This window comes from Macaca mulatta, chromosome 18 (genome assembly GCF_049350105.2).
Source record: "Macaca mulatta isolate MMU2019108-1 chromosome 18, T2T-MMU8v2.0, whole genome shotgun sequence".
Classification (NCBI taxonomy): domain Eukaryota; kingdom Metazoa; phylum Chordata; class Mammalia; order Primates; family Cercopithecidae; genus Macaca; species Macaca mulatta.
Window position 1 is genome coordinate 44,188,799 of NC_133423.1, and position 15,845 is coordinate 44,204,643.

Consider the following 15,845-nt stretch of genomic DNA (forward strand, 5'->3'; position numbering starts at 1 on the left):
GCTTATGTGGCAGAGAATGTGTGTGCTGGTCACAGAGCTGTGCAAACCCTGCAAAGAGGGACCGATGTTCAAGTTCCCCATTCCTACTACGCAGCTCAAGTTCTCAGAGCCAGGGAGGGGATTCTTATTGGCTGGACTCCAGGGCTTTATTTTGAAGTTAACCTTGAGGGCATAGCATTTGGTAGTGGGTGGGGTGTGGAAGGAGCAGAGGTTGCGGGGGAGCGGCGGTGAGGGCCAGGGGCTTTCGAAAGCTCATTGCACAACAGGGACAGCAAGACAGGCTTTGTCTTCAAAGGTGTCCCAGCAGGTTACAACAAGGACTAGAGCAGGTGCTGATGAGGCTGCAGTTTGGGAGTCTGATCCCTAACAAGGCCAGGTCCCCTCACTCTGCCCAAGTTTGCTCCTTGAATACAGAGGAGGACCTGGGCCATAGAGTATGGGCAGCTCCGCGGGGCAGTTCTTGCTCATCACTGGACACTCATTGTCTCTGAAGGACGGGCTACATCGGAGTGTTGTCTTATATTCGAATGCAGGAGGAACTGGAATAATCAGTAACATTTCTCCCAGGCAGAGCTGCTCTGAGCTGTGGGCCAACAGGAGGCTGGGAGCTCTCCTCTAAATTGCTTTGTGACCTGGGACAAGAACCCTCCCCTTCCTGGACTGCAAATTTCCTCCTCTGTAAAATGAAGGGTTGGTGAGTGTCCCTGTAATGCTGGGATTTTGTAACCATACTTGTTTGTAGGAATGTGTTCAAGCACAAGGTGATCCACCTCTTGATCAGCAACAGGATGTATAGAATTTTTTTGGCTTAAGATTTCCTAAGAAGTAATATACCCCTGCTCCCTTTGCCAGCTGGGTGACCTCAGGCAAGCTACTTGACCTTTCTGTGTCTCTCTATTTTCATTTGTAAAATAAGGACAACAACAATTACAACTTGGTCGGATGTCGGGGGTGGGGGCTCATGGTGAGGACTAAATGAGTTAATATGTCTAAAGTCATCTGAACAGTATCTAGCACACAGTAGGTGCTTAATAAATGTCGAGCTCCTTCCAAATGCATAGCACTTACAATGGTTAAGTTATTCATACTCTAGGTTATGCCGAGCTTTCTGAGAGATCCAGAGAAGCCAGGGAGGCCCATTCTCTGCATTCAAGGGGCTTACTAGCCTTTACTTAGAGATGCAAAAAAAGCGCTTATGAAACAGCAGCCAACAAGAAAATGCATCATCCAAGTGCTGGAGGGGTCCTGGTGGGTTAAAGAAGGAGGATCATGAGGTGAGCACTTGATCTGAACCGTGGGTAGGCAGGGAGAGAGAAGGGAATTCTAGCAGATGAGTGTGTGTGTGTGTGTGTGTGTGTGTGTGTGTGTGTATATATATGTGTGTGTGTGTGTGTATGAGTGGTGTTGTGACTGTGTGTATGGGTTAGTGTGAGAGTGTGTGTATGTGCATGTTTGCCAAAAGAGCATGAACAAAGGCTTACCCTGGAATGAGAAGTCTGAGTCTTCAGCTCCCCTAGGCAGCACCACATTTTGTGGTTGTGTTGCGGCCACATGCTCCTCTCCTGCTCGTTGCTGGGCCCGGGTATGTGCCTGTCTATGAGTCCAGGAGCAAGCCCAGGGTGTGATTAATTTAATTATTTCAAAAGCCCCTTTGGTATTTCATGAGGGTCATGCCCCTGGCTGTGGGCTTGAATACAACTGCAGCAGGTTTCAATAAAATCAATTAATTTAATTTGATTTGGTTTTATGTACTTGGAGCTGGTGCCTCTTGAACTCAGTATGAAAATTATTGCAGAATAAAAATGCATATTAGTATCAGAGCCCAGTGTCCTTGGACTGTCTTCATGGAGCCTGCAGTACTGATCACAAAGGCAAATCCCCTCTGACCTGGCAGGAACCGCTGCCAACTGCCCACCTAGTTAACCCCCTCCAGCTTCGGACACTGTTTGTGGCAGTTCTTGGGCTGCTTGGAGTGTTCTCACTTCCTAAAGCACTTTCTTATCTGGTAGTGAAGCTAAGGCATTTCCATTTTGCTTTCGTGAAGTGGACTCAAAGAGACTTTGGATGGCCTTGGTCACCAGCTTACTGGGTTTTTTGTTGTTGTTGTTGTCGCTGTTAGTGAAATTAATTGAAGCAATATGGTGCAGTGGGTTGAAAGGTAGCTCTGCCTCTCAAGAGACACATGAACTTGGGCAAGTCCTTTCACTTCTCTAGGCTTTGTTTCTTTGTCTGTAAGTAAGAGGGCTGGACATCTGCTTGAAAGGCTGATTCCAGCTCTCAGAATCACACATTCAGTGGGACAGCTGGTCTTCCTGAGCTGCTTTGGGGAGGCTGTCCCACTGTTAAGCCCCACTTCATTTCCATTTCATTCAAGAGGGCTCCCAGCCAGTTCATGGAATGGGTGATGGGATGAAGATGGGCCCTGCACCCTCTAGGAGTGGCTTCTCCCCCACATTGCTACGGATCAGAGCAAATGCTGCTTTCAAGAAGGGAGGAGCTCAGGGGCCTAGAAAGCATCTGGCCGGGCCACGATTTTACAGATGAGGGAACCCAGCTTCAGAGTCACACAGCCACAGTCCAGGGCCATGCTCATGCCTGGCCACGTTCACAGTCATTATAAAGGGGGGAGATTTTACTCAGGGCTCATTTTCCAATTGTCCTTTTCATTTTGTTCTCCTGTCAGGATGGGAGAGAGATGGCCAAGCCATCTTTGGGGCCTCTCCAATAAAGCAGATGCTGACATCAGTCATTCCAGCACCCCTACATCCCTTCTCAGGCCCAGTGGCTGCCACTTCACTGAGGACCGACGGGCCCCATTCGGAAACATTCTCCACCAGTGCCTGCCATCCCACCCTTAGCAGTTTCATTCTCCTAGACAGGAGGGCCTGCCCTCCCTCAGCCCTTCCTACTGACTTCATGCTGAGCACCTAACGTTCATCCTCTTCAGTGACATTTTTCTCCCATAGGTCTTACCTGCCCAGAGCTCTTCTGTAGCAGAAACTGAGCCTGTCCTCTCCATCCTGCGTCTCTTATTTACTGAGAGGCACTATTGTGTGCTGAGAACTGCCCTGGGCACTCCCTGTACATTATCTCATTGAATCCAGCATTGGCCGGGAAGATGAGCATTACGGTCCCTATTTTCCTGTGGGGTAACTTCAGCTCAGACAGGAGACAGACTTTCTACAAGGTCACACACAGCTATGAAGTGACAGGGCCTGGATTCAACCCCACATCTAACTCCAAGACTCCTGCATCATACCATGTGACCTCCCTTGCACATAGGAGGTGCTTAACAGATCCTTAGTGACCATGTAGCCCTCTGCCAAACCCCAAATGTCGGGGAAGAGGTAATAATAGTAACTACTGTCTATGAAGTCCCTATTATGTGCCAGGCACCAAAACGCAACACTCAGTGAGGTGAATACTATTACTCTCTCAATTTTACAGATGCAACAACTGAGGCATAGAGAAGTCACTTGCCCAAGGTCACCCAGCAGGTAGTGAGCTGGGCTTCAGTGTGGCCCTGCCTCTGAGGTGGAGCCCCTGCCTCCCTCCTGTTGCTGGATCCTCCTTTGGCTCCCCGTGGCTGTTTCCGGTAGAAGGCAGAAGGCTGCAGGGAAGGAGGCTGGGGCCACGGGTAGTGTTTGCGCCTCGGAGACGCCTGCAGCTGGCACTGCCCTCCACCCAGCAGATAACGGCAGCCGGGTCTGGCACGAAGCCCTGCCTGGGGGTGGGCGGCCGGCGGCGGCGGGGGGATCTGGCTCTGCGTTCGCTCCTCTCCGCCCCGCCTCGCCCCCTGCGGGGTCAGTGCGGGTCCTGCCCGCCCGGGCAGGCGCCGGCCTCTCAGGCGGTAACCGGGTAACCGTGGGCAGGGGCGGTGCAGCGCCAGGCCGCGGCCTCCCGGGGAGGCGGGCGGGTGGGGAGGTCGAGCTGGAGCCGTGTGAGAATGCGGAGGAGAGGCCCGGGAAACAGACTGCGACCGAGGGGAGGGGCGCGCAGAGGGAGGGGTGCAGGCCGGGGGTGCCCGGGGGGAGGGCCACGGCTCCCGCGGGAGGAGACAGAGACCGCGGGGACGCAGAGGGGAGGGAGCGGGCGGGGCGCCCGGGGAGGGCGGGGCTAGAGGTGGGGCGTCCAGAGCGGGACGGGGCTGGGGCGGAGCGCCTGGGCCGGGCAGGGCAGCGGAGTGAAAGCCGCAGGAAGGGGGCTGCGGGCGGGCTCGGAGTCCGGGGCGCTAGTGGCCGGGCGGAGCGGCTGTGGTTGCTTCATGTCCCGGATTCTGCTTTCTCAGAGATCAGGCGGAGGGGGCTGGCAGGGAGGGAAAGGTGGGCAAACCAGTCTGAACAGGCCGGGCAACTGGAGGAGCGTGGGCCTGGCAAACTGGGGTGCTGCCCAGCACCCTCTACCCTCACCACGCTCGGGAATTTTTCGTGAATCCGCCCGGTTGGTTTTACAGTTTCCTCTCATCCAGGCCCCACCCTGTCTCCTGACCCGCCCTCCCTTCCTCCGCTCTCTGAGCTGGCTCTTCCAAGGGATCGGTTAGCCAAAGGGAGGCACCGGCTCTTTCCCTGGACTCTCCCACTCCCAGCCCTCCTGGAGAACTCAAATCCTGCACGTGCTCTTTCTCTTTCCCTGCCCCCGTCTCCCAGGCCCTCTGGGACTTGGTGAAGGAGACCTTGAGTCGGCCCAGGAGGCCCTCCCTCCCCCGCAACCCCTTTAGGGTCCCTTCTGGGTGCCCCCCCGACTCCTCCAGCCCCAAGCACCCAGGGCCCACAAGCTGCCAGGCCCCTGCTGCAGGCAGGGAAGACCCAGGCAAGCTTAAAAGGGTGGGAACCACACACTTCTCATGGCTGTGTGTATTTTGCTTGAAGGTGTCTGCAATCAAAGACCACCCCGCCCCTTGCCCCCCGCGCTGAAAAAAGAAAAGGAAAAAAACCCAACTTTTGTCTCAAATGGTGGAATTCCAGATGCAGGACCCTAGATTTGGGGGATAGGGAGCAGCTATTTGGGGCAGGGGAGGCCTTTCAGGGATCCCTCATATCACATCAAGAAGGCCACCTGGCCCCCCTCAGACTGCCACTGCCCTTCCAGGTGACTCTCCCTGCGGCCAGTTCAGCTTCTCACTCATCCCAAGGCTGTGAGTTCTTACATTTTCAGGTAGCAAACAGGAGCCCTTACCATGGCAAAGGGGAGATTGGTAGGTTGCTGAGCTTGTGTTTTCTACAAGCTTGGAGCTCTTTGATCAAGACTGCCACTATTTGTACATCAGGGATGTTATTTAATAGATCCGGGATCTTTATTATTTATTTAACCAGGATCTTTAACAGCTGGACCACAGGCATCCTCAGCCCAGTCCTGGGTTTGATAGATGAGGTCCTTGAGACCCAGAGAGGGAGATGACCTGCCCAAGGTCACACTACTTGTTAGTGGCAGAGCTGGAACTAGCCTCCTAGCTCCTCATCCCAGTGTGCCTGCTGTTATACTGTGTTTTAATTTTAGGGTAGCTCCATGTTAGGGACCTAGCATAGCACCTGTGTGGCACAGAGTAGTTGATCAGTAGGTACTGGTGAGATGCATGAACAAGCCCTCAGCAAGAGGGCTGGATTAATGCATCTTTTGGAAGAAGTGAGGCTTCCACGGTGCTTGGGATTCTAGTTCCTTGTCACTGAGTGTGCTAGCGAAATGTTTCTCCCGGGTAGTTGGCCAGCAGTGATCCCCATCGGAGCCTGGCATCATCTTTGGTCACTTCAAGCAAGCCCAGTCATTGTGTGGGAAGAGACTGTGGGTCTGGAGGTGGGTCCAAGCATGAGCCAAATTGGCAACTCCAGATCAGAGCGATTAATGCTGTGACTCTTTTCCATTCATTACCCTCAACCAGTATCTGAACAGGTTGCAAAAGACCAAGGCATGTCTGTTCCTGCAGGGATTCTTGTCATCCTACAGCCCTGCCAGGCACTGTGTGAAGAGACCACAGCCCCACAGATCCAGCATTTCTGGGGGCTGGAGGCCCCCTGGGCTCTGGGCTGCCCAGTGCTCTGGGAACCTAATGTTCGTGCCTCTGGGGTCCTGCCTGCTGGGCATTGGCTGCTATGGCACGTGGGATGGGGGCAGCACTTTGGTAAAAAGTGAAAGTAGGAGGAATTTGGGTCATTCAGGCTACAATTACCAATTTTATTAAAGTATTTGGAGAAGAAAGAGGCTGAAATGAATGATTAAAATAATATTTTGCATGTAGTAGAAGTTCAGGAACCTCACTGATTTTGAAACTTAGGAGAGTTGAGCTTGGCTTTGGTAAAGCTGATCTTTGCACCATCTGTAGACACAGAGCTGATGAATAAATTAATGTAGGCGTGATTTGTAGTAGCAAGAAAGGAATATGCATGTGACTTTCTTGTGATGATGAATTTTGACCAGAAGCAATTCAGCTCCATTCATCTTGGTAAGCCTTTTTCTGGGCCACCTGCCTAGTGCCAGGCCCTGTGCTAAATGTCCTATAAGTATTACTTTATTGAATCCTCATAAGATCCCTATGAGGTAGGAATTATCATTCTTCCCATTTTAAAGACAAGGAAACTGAGGTTGGTTAAGTAGAAGACAACCGGGATTCACACCAGAGCAGTCTGACTCTAGGGTCGGTGTGCTTAACCACCACATGTGCAGGCACTTTATGTGTTAGGACAAGGGGAATAGAAAAGGAAAAAAAAAAAAAAAAAAAAAAGGTAAGCCAGGACCCCTACCCTTCCAGAAGCTTCTGATCTCTTTGGGAAAGGAAAACACGGAATGTGATTGTGCTCCTTGAGGTCAGGAGTGGGCTTGACTCTCTGCCTCCCCTGCCCCTCTGAGGAAGGAGCTGAGAAAGATGGAAGTGAAGCAGTTGGCCAGGCCTTCATCCCCTTCCCCTACACTGTATCTCCTCAGCCCCTATAGCTCCTCCCTTCCCCCAGCAGCTTCATGCTCACCCCAGATTATCAGTAAAACCAGGTGCCTTCAAAACCTCGAGATGGATGGACAGGGCAGCGAGGTAAAGAAGGCCATGCCTGACACACTTCACTTGCCATCCTCTGCTTTTGGAGTCTATCTTCTGTTTCCACCAGGGCTGAGCCAGGAACATAGGACTCTCTTCTGCACTGCCAAATCAATAATAAAAACGGAGTCTTGCAGAAGAGGGCCTAGGAGCTAGGAGAAGGTAGGCCCACCCGACAGCCATTCAGAATTCTGCAGCTCTGGCCCCAGAATGCTTCCTCTAAACTCACAGATGTGAGCCAAAAAGGTCTTTCAAGTTCATCACCCCCACCACACCCCTCCAAGACCCTCATTTTGCTGAGGAGAACAGTAAGGAGCAGGGAGGCAGAAGTATTTGCCCAAGAACACACAGCCCCATAGAGGCAGGGCTGGGCTAGAAGCTGGACTCCTGGATCCTAGACCCAGCACCTGTGTGTATGTGCCGGTGGCTTCAGGAAGCACCATTCTGTCATAGTCATCCTATAGCCTGCGAGGGCCAGAGTTATGAGAAAGGTAACTTGTTTGCCTGACATCTTCACAGCCCTGCCCAAAAGCAAATCACCCGTCGTTCCTGATAGGCACCTTTGGCAGCCACAAAAACAAATCCACCAAAAGCAAAGAGAAAAAGGAGGAACAGGGCTGGGAGCCAGTGTTTGCCCCTGGTGGTAAACTGGGCATATTTAACTTGTCATCTTGTCCAGACCAGATACCATTTTGTTCCTGCTTGGCACAGATTTATCCAGCCTGTGTGTTCCTTCTTGGCAAAGTCCTCAAAGAGAGAGGAAGCAGGGACGGTCCCCAGGGCATCTAGGATGTTTGCCAAGTACCTGTTCCCCACCTTCCTCAAGCCCTGTCCTCTCTTTCCACCCCCAAATGACCACCCTTAGTTGATATTGAGTGGGATTGAATTTCTCCCACAGGATGGGGCACACATGTAGCATTTTGCCATTGGCCCATTTTGGTTTGGGAGTCGCAGAGGCAGGCACTAGGAGTTGATGTGTTTATTTTAGCGTGCTTATGTGGCACCTGATATATGTCAGCGGGTGTTCTAAGCACTTTACAGATATTAGCTCAGGTAATCCACTCAGCTTTTACAGATGAGGAAACTGAGGCAGCGAGAGACTAAAGCATTTGCCTCACGTCACACAGTGAGTGATGGCAGAGCCAGGATGAAGAGTCTGCCTTCGAGTCCCTGCTGTTAAGTGCTGCCTTTCTTCTGGGACTGCCAGGTTCTTGCCATTTTGACAAGTAATGTAACCAACTGGGTCTCTGTTTCCTCCTCTGTAAAATGGGGAGAATAATATTAACTGTCAAATGGTCACTTTGAGAAGTGCGAAGGGCTCCGCAGACAGGAAGACCACTTCTTATCTGATTATGTTCCCAGCTGGGATTGGTTCGTCTCCGTTTCCTCATGTGCCCACAGTCAGCAGGCTCTGGCAGCTGTTATTGCCTTGCAGGACCAGTGAGTTCCCAAGGACATTTCTGGACCCCTTTCCCCGTAGCAACCTTCTCATGTTCAACCCCAAGCCAAACCTGTTGTCTATATTATTCTATGTTATTTCTATGCTATTTATATTGCTATGTTATTTATATGATTCTTCTTGCTGTTAATGCTTTTATTTATTGAAAAGCTCTTCTCAGAGTACCCCCAGTTTATAGGCAAAAGCCACATAGAGGAAGCTGTCTAAGGTCACCCGAAGAACCCTGCTTGCCCAGGGTTGGTGGCTGTACCCGCTCCCACCCTTTGGAATCACAGCTCACCTACCCTGGACCACTGGTTCACTCTCAACTAAAATTATGGCCTGTGTTCAGAAGATGCCTTATTCCACCACCAACACTAAAGGCTGGGGAAAGCCTCTGAGTGACAGGCAGGGACAGTGCCTGCCAAATTGCAGCCAGAGAGATCCCTAATGGAGTCGACTCTCCATCCCCAGTCCTGGTCTTTCCTCTCTGTTATCCAACATCACTTGCTCTCAGGGAAAAAAAAAAAGTTCTTAGGGGAACTTAAATTTACTTAAATTTGACATTCCCTGCTGTTCCTTTCTAAGTACCTTAATTTTTCCCAGTTGTAGCAAGGAAAGAGAAAAAGGTGTAATGAGGGAAATGGATGGAATTTGAGCGCAGGAAGTGTCATGAGGCTTCCCATTGTTTGGGCAGTGTTTGATGTTCTTAAGAATGTGTATACAGAATTAACTTTGACCAGTGATAGTAGCTTCAATCTGGTGGCTCCACCAGCCAATGGAAAGTGAGTAGTATTTTATACATGGCAAGGACACAGCCGAGAAAATGAAATGATCAGTTTTGTGTGTATCCCACTTTACTTTTCGAGTGCCTTCCTTCACAGACAAGCTCTAACTGGATCCTCACAAAGATCCTACAAGGCAGGATTTGCCCATTTGACAGACTGGAAAACTCATGCCTCAAAAGAAAAGGGTCGTATTGTGGGTTAGTGATAAGACCTAAAGAACAAAAAAAGCGTAGCTCTGTGGGGCTAGCATATTTCACCCTCCTCTTGGCTGCCAGCATCTTAGTACTAAGTCTATTGCCATGCCGTGTCACGTGCACAGGTCTTGTTGGATTCATCTTGAATGCGACCTGAATCCTGGCTCCATCTTCCCTCTTACTTTTCCTTTGCCCCATTTTTCTTCCTTATTTTTTACGTATGTTTACCTTGCCCTTTAGGTGCATTTATAAGCTGGCTCAAATCCTTTTAGGAATAAGGTGGGTTTTAAATGCACGCGTTCCTACACAGGATGTTGTTAGTCATTTCATAAGGTCTCTTGTGGAGGAGATTAGCCAACAGCTTCTTTTGTAACCTTGGGCTCACCCTCCTTCCATAGGGGTCAAGTGAGAGTATGGGTCTGTAGGGTCTGTGAAGGGCCCAGCAACTTTGACAGTCTGAGTAATCTTCTATTTCCAACCCAGTTAGAGTCACACAGTTCAATTTGAGATAAAGTAAAATCTAAAAATCTGGTTTTTCTAGTCTAACCCTAGATTGGTTTGCACTAAATCAGTGGTAGTTTTCAGCCTGCCCGGAGGAGTGAAATATAGAATGTAGGCGCATCCCCTTCCTTCAATGAGATGACCACATCAAAAAAATGTTACAGCACTGAGAAGGAAATCGTTTACATTTCAAAGAAATAAAACCCTATATAACGTGTAAGGAATATTAGAGTTACAGGGAATCCTCATTTATTTGGCTACCTCCTATATCTGGGACAGAGCCAAGAACCTGAGAGAAAAATAAAATAATTTTTCTTTGGAACATAGGACAAATGTTCCTGTGACAAAAGAGATCAGAGGATACATACCCCAACACACTCCCTTGGGGCCCTTGTCACATGGGGCCTATTTGCTCCTATTTCATGCACAGTTTTACATTTGGTTTTCTAGTTTCCAAGCCTACATGGGACCAGATGGCAAATGAGAATATAGGGTAAGGGACTGCTAATGAGAATTCAGTTGCGCACCAGCTCTTCCCACATTTGGGGGCTCTAGGAGGCAGCACTGGGTAAGGACTGGCATTGCTAGTGAGAGTTTCTCTGGGTTCCTATTATGCAGACTTGACTTCTTCAGATCTTTTAAACAATTCCCATAAAGAGACTAGGACTTGAGCGTTTAGCAGTGGCAATATAGCTCAGAGTATGACTCATTTAATCAAGGACCCAGATGCCAGCCAGGGGCACTTGCAGGTAAGACTTCAAATGAGGCAGTGGGAAAGGTTGGGATGGAGGGTGAGGGCGAGTGCATTATGAGATGATGCTCACTATAAAATGGCTAGTGAAGAAGACAGGGTAAAAAAACTGCCTTTATAATAGGGTCCTAGACACATCAAGTTTTCCATAAGGTGTCTATATTGCTTTCAAGACTTAAGAAGCACAAAGTTTTATTTTCTAAAATGAAAGAAAATGCCAGACCCAAAGGGACTGTTAAGTCGGGAGAGGGAACCCTTAAAGAATTGAACAGGGCAGATTTTGGAGACTGCCATGAAAGAATGACGGCTGTAGGCATGGTCTTGCTTTTGGTATGCAGTCAATGGCTACAATCCTCTGGGGTTCCCCTGCTCTTCCTGGTTACAGCTCAGACCTTGTCCTGTGCCAGAGAACAGTCCCAGGGCTGTGCCCCTGCCTGCAGAGCGCTCCTCTCCTGCTCAGGTATCCCTCAGGCTCTGGATCATCTGTGAGAGCTAGGGTCTGTCCTCAGACCGCTTCCTCCTACCTAGATTGACCTCTTGGCCGTTCAGATGAATTTGTGACCCCTGGTCATGCCTGCCTGTCAGGACCCCAGGTGACAGGGCCGCATGCCCAGAATTGTGCCCAGCCCTAACCCTTGCTTGCTTACTGGGAACACGGGCTATGTGTTCCGTTGCCAAAGGCCTCTCAGACTCTGCATCCAGCTTTGGCCTTTGGACTTGACACAGTTTTCAGAGTCCTCCCTTTCCGAGTTTCCCAGCCATGACCCTGAGCCACAGCCATCACCCTGTCCACTAGTCACTTCCTGACCCTGTCCTGGGAGCTGGCTAGTCCTACAGCCTCCTGTGCTTCATGCCTTCTAGGCCCTGGGGCTTCCAGAACCAAGTTCAAAACCCTGAGAGGGGAAGGACTCGGGGAACCACCATTTTCACGAAGTGTGTATCCCATATTTACTTGAACCTCTCAAGAACATTTCATGAGGCCAGGAGCTTTGACCTCAAAGAACACGGCCAAATTCCAGAAAGACGTAGTCATACCTCTGAGTGTATCCTGGAGTGAATGGCTCGGGGTGGACCAATTCACAGGCCTATGCCCAGTGGCCAGTGCCCCTCTTTTGTAAGACTTTTGAAATTGCAGCAATATATTTGGATCGTTCATCAACATCTTGGTACTGCCTGACATATAGCCCATGTTTCATCCATGTTTTCTTTTCTTCCCTTCTTCCTTGCTTCCCTTTTTTCCTTTGGACCATGGCAGGAAGCTCCCTGGGTCTTTCTCATGCCCTAATCATCATGCAGACCCCAACAAGGAAGCCATCCCCTTGTACCTTTGTACCCTGTATTACCCAGGGAGAGGCAGAGAAGCAGAAAGAGAGTGGGTGCAATCTAGCTCCCCTCCCTCTACTAGCTGACCTCAGGCAGTTCCTCTAAACTTCCTTGTACCTTAGTACCCCATCTGTAAAATGGGCATGTTAATCCTCACCTTAAAAGCTTGTTGTAATGGTGAAATTAAGAAAATGACTATAAAGCCTTTTGTACGTTGTCTGGCTCATATTAGATGCTCAATAACATCTAATGAACAATTAGCCTGGATAATTTCAACTGTATGTGCTTCACTATGCCTTTAAAGGCAAAGGGAAGAGGAGAGTTTTGATATTCAGAGTCCAGCCCTTTTGTGGAAGACAAAGATGGGGTTGATTCTGACATCCCAACATGACTGCTCTCAAAGGCTGTACCTTGCCCAGGCACCAGAAGCCCCAGCTGGGAACCCACCCTGCCTCGCTTCAGGTACCCATTGTTCCACTCACAGCTGTCTGCTTTGGGGAGAGTGACTTAACACCCCTGGGCCTGCATTTCCTCCCTTGTGAGATGGAAGTTCTAGTGCTGCCTAAACCACCAGGTGAGAAGTAAACAAGATAATACTTGCAAAGCGCTTAGCACAGTGCCTGACACCCACTACGTGCTCAATAAGGGCTCATCGTGATTATTTTCAAGTGTGTCCCATCTTATGCAAGAGACAGCTCTGGAAAAGTTGCGAAACCAAATCCCGTTTTCCCACTAACTGACTTCATCACTACACCAAGACTTTATCTTTGCCTCTGATCATCTGCGGAGGGCAGTGGCTCTGAACACCTCAGCACCAGGCTTCCTGCCTCCTCCCAGCTCCACCATCTTCTTCTCATGCAGTGGAAAAATAAGAAATGTAGGTGGCATGAATAATGATTCTTTATGGTACCTATTTGTTAAATGTAGATTTGTTTGTTCTATTCGTGTATCAGTCATCTGTTCTATCATCTATCTATCAATCATCTATCTGAGAAATGCCACCTATGATTATTTTCTCTTTCCCTACCATAGGTAAAACAATATATAATTCATACAACAAACAGATTATAGTTCTAGTAGACAACCTGCCTTTCACCTGAATTTTTTTTGAACATTTTAGAGGTCATAAACTTTCTTGAAAATCTGATGAATACTAATGGGCTGTCTCCCAGAAAAAGAAACATGCTTACATACTTGTACAGTTTTGCATGTGGTTTAGCTGGGGATCTAAGGATTCTCTGAAGTCCACCAGAGGCCCTGTTAAGGACCTTGTGGAAGCCAGAGCCCAGCTCTCCTATGTAAACACCCTGTGTCCCAGTAGTAGCACGTGGCTGGGTACGTGTGAACTGAAACCCTCCCCACCATATTCAGACTCCTAACACTGGCAGGCCAACTCACCCCCTCGCCCACTGTCAACTGGTCCCACCCGTCCTCCTACACTATCTTCCCTCCTGTGACGGGGCTGGCTGGCCTGTGTCCCTCCCCTTGGCTGTCACCTCACCTTTGTCCCACTGCTTCCCCACCCGCATATCTACATCTGACCTGCGGTGCAAGTATGGAATGACCTCTGACTGATCAGAGCAGGGCCCAGGGAGGATGTGGAGCTCGAGCAGAGAGAAGAGAGGCCCAGTTTTCAAGGCAGAGAAACCACGAAAATCACGGAAACGTGAGCTCCTAGTGCAGCGGGTGAAGTCAGAGCTGGCAGGGAGATTGGAACAGAGAGAGAATGGTGTTCCAAGCTTGATTTTTCCCTCCTGTCTGATTGGAGACTGAAGAACTCAGCAGTGGCAAAACGCCCTGGCCCATGAACAAGAACTCCCTGGGTTCTGGTCTTAGTTCTGGCATTGACTAGGTGTGTAGCTCTGGGCAGGTCACAGGTTGCTTCAACAATCCAGCCTCCATTTCCTTATCTTTAGAGTGAGGAGACTGAAATGCTGGCAGTACTGTGGTGAGATGGACTCTCTTGAACAGTGCAGGTGTCAGCCTAAGTGGAAAATGCAACTTAATGCTATATGTTAGGCACCATGAATATGTTCACACCCCCTTTCATCCTTCTAAGAATCTCACCTAAGGCAGTCATTCAAAATATGAGGGCAGTATGTCTAAGGATGTTCATCCTAATGTTAGCTATAATATAGAAAGGGCCCCAGTGTCCCAGAGTAGAGGAGTGGTTAAGTATGTCATGCTCTGTCCACTGGTGGCATTTTATGCAGCCATTAAAAGTGATCAGTGTGGTGAACATGCTTCAGATGCAATCCAGCAGTTGAAAAGCTCCTCCTGCTCCCATCCTCCAGCCACAACACACCTGAAGGGGGGCACTGATTCTCAACCAGGGTTCCACTAACCAGCAAGGCCAAACCAATCAGTTACCAATTGTCACCGCTTCTTCCACGTCAGCAGCATGCATCCTTAGAGATCTGTGAAAAATGCAGATTTGGAGTTCAGATTCTGACTCAGTGGCTCTGAACTGGGGCCCAGGAGTCTGCATTGTAAGCATCTGCCCAGGAGATTCTAGCAGAGGATTCGAAATCCACATACTGAGAAATGCCACCATGCTTCAGTCCTTGCACAGCATGTCCTTAGATGGCACAATCCAGGCTCTTGCACCTCTTCTTTTCATCAGTGAGATGTAAAGCCTTTATCCAGGACTTCAAATTTGCATTTGTCCTAGAACTTACTGCTAGGTAAATCTGCTAACTGTGTGAGACAGAGAGCTACTTATGCTCTGCTTTGAGATTCCCTGAAACAGCATCTACAGCGTCCAACAAGGCCATAGTCTGTTTTACCCCATTAGCTTAACAGATCCTACCTTCTGCCTTGCTTTGGTTTCTCCTAGTGTATTTTTTTCTTTTTCGAGATGGAGTCTCGCTCTGTCTCCCAGGCTAGAGTGCAGTGGCTGATCTCAACTCACTGCAACCTCCGCCTCCTGGGTTCAGGCGATTCTCTTAACTCAGCCTCCTGAGTAGCTGGGATTACAGGTGCATGCCACCACACCCAGCTAATTTTTGTGGTTTTAGTAGTATAAAACCTACTAATTTTAGGTTTTGCCACGTTGGCCAGGCTGGTCATGAACTCCTGACCTAAGGTGATCTGCCCACCTCAGCCTCTCAAAGTGCTGGGATTACAGGCATGAGCCACTGCGCCCGGCTTCTACTGCATTTGAAATCCAAAAATACTCTGAGCCACCTTATGCAGTTCCCCAGGATTTAAAGTGACTTTTACAGGCAGTAAATGTGACCTGAGTTCAGATCCTGGCTCTGAGGGGCCATTCTATGAAAAGAGAATAATAATATACTGACTTCATGGAACTGTTGGTGACAGTTAAAAGAAATTATGCATGCAGGCCAGGCACCATGGCTCACGCCTGTAATCCCAGCACTTTGGGAGGCTGAGGCGGGTGGATCACAAGGTCAGGAGTTTGAGACCAACCTGACCAACCTGGTGAAACCTCATCTCTACTAAAAATATATAAATTACTCAGGCGTGGTGGCGCGTGCCCTAATCCCAGCTACTCAGGAGACTGAGGCAAGAGAATCACTTGAACCCGGAAGATGGAGGTTGTAGTGAGCCGAGATTACACCATTGCATTCCAGCCTAGGCAACAGAGTGAGACTCCTTCTCAAAAAAAAATAAAAAAAAGAAGAAGAAGAAATAATGCATGTAAAGTTCTTAGCACAATGCTTGCCACCATTATGATTATTTTGTTATCATTGTTTTGATCATTGTTTTGATCTGTGTAGGGGCCATCTAGTTCTGTCCTGTTCCCCTATCCATCATACAAGCCTAACCTTGGCCTATTGGCAAGACAGATGGTTCTTGTCTCACTGGC

General features: G+C 49.3%; 1 protein-coding gene across 11 annotated transcripts in view; it reads left to right on the forward strand.

Moving 5' to 3' along the window:
* Positions 1–15,845, forward strand: part of ZBTB7C (zinc finger and BTB domain containing 7C) — a 384,618-nt gene that overhangs the window by 246,504 nt on the left and 122,269 nt on the right. For 4 of the 11 annotated variants that reach the window (XM_077975035.1, XM_077975034.1, XM_077975037.1 and 1 more), the window contains one exon: positions 568–694. The exons of the other annotated variants lie outside the window; for them this stretch is intronic. In XM_077975035.1, the coding sequence (XP_077831161.1) occupies positions 684–694 (11 nt within the window). In that variant the 5' untranslated portion in view covers positions 568–683. The remainder of the gene's footprint in view (positions 1–567; positions 695–15,845) is intronic. 11 annotated transcript variants of the gene reach the window in all.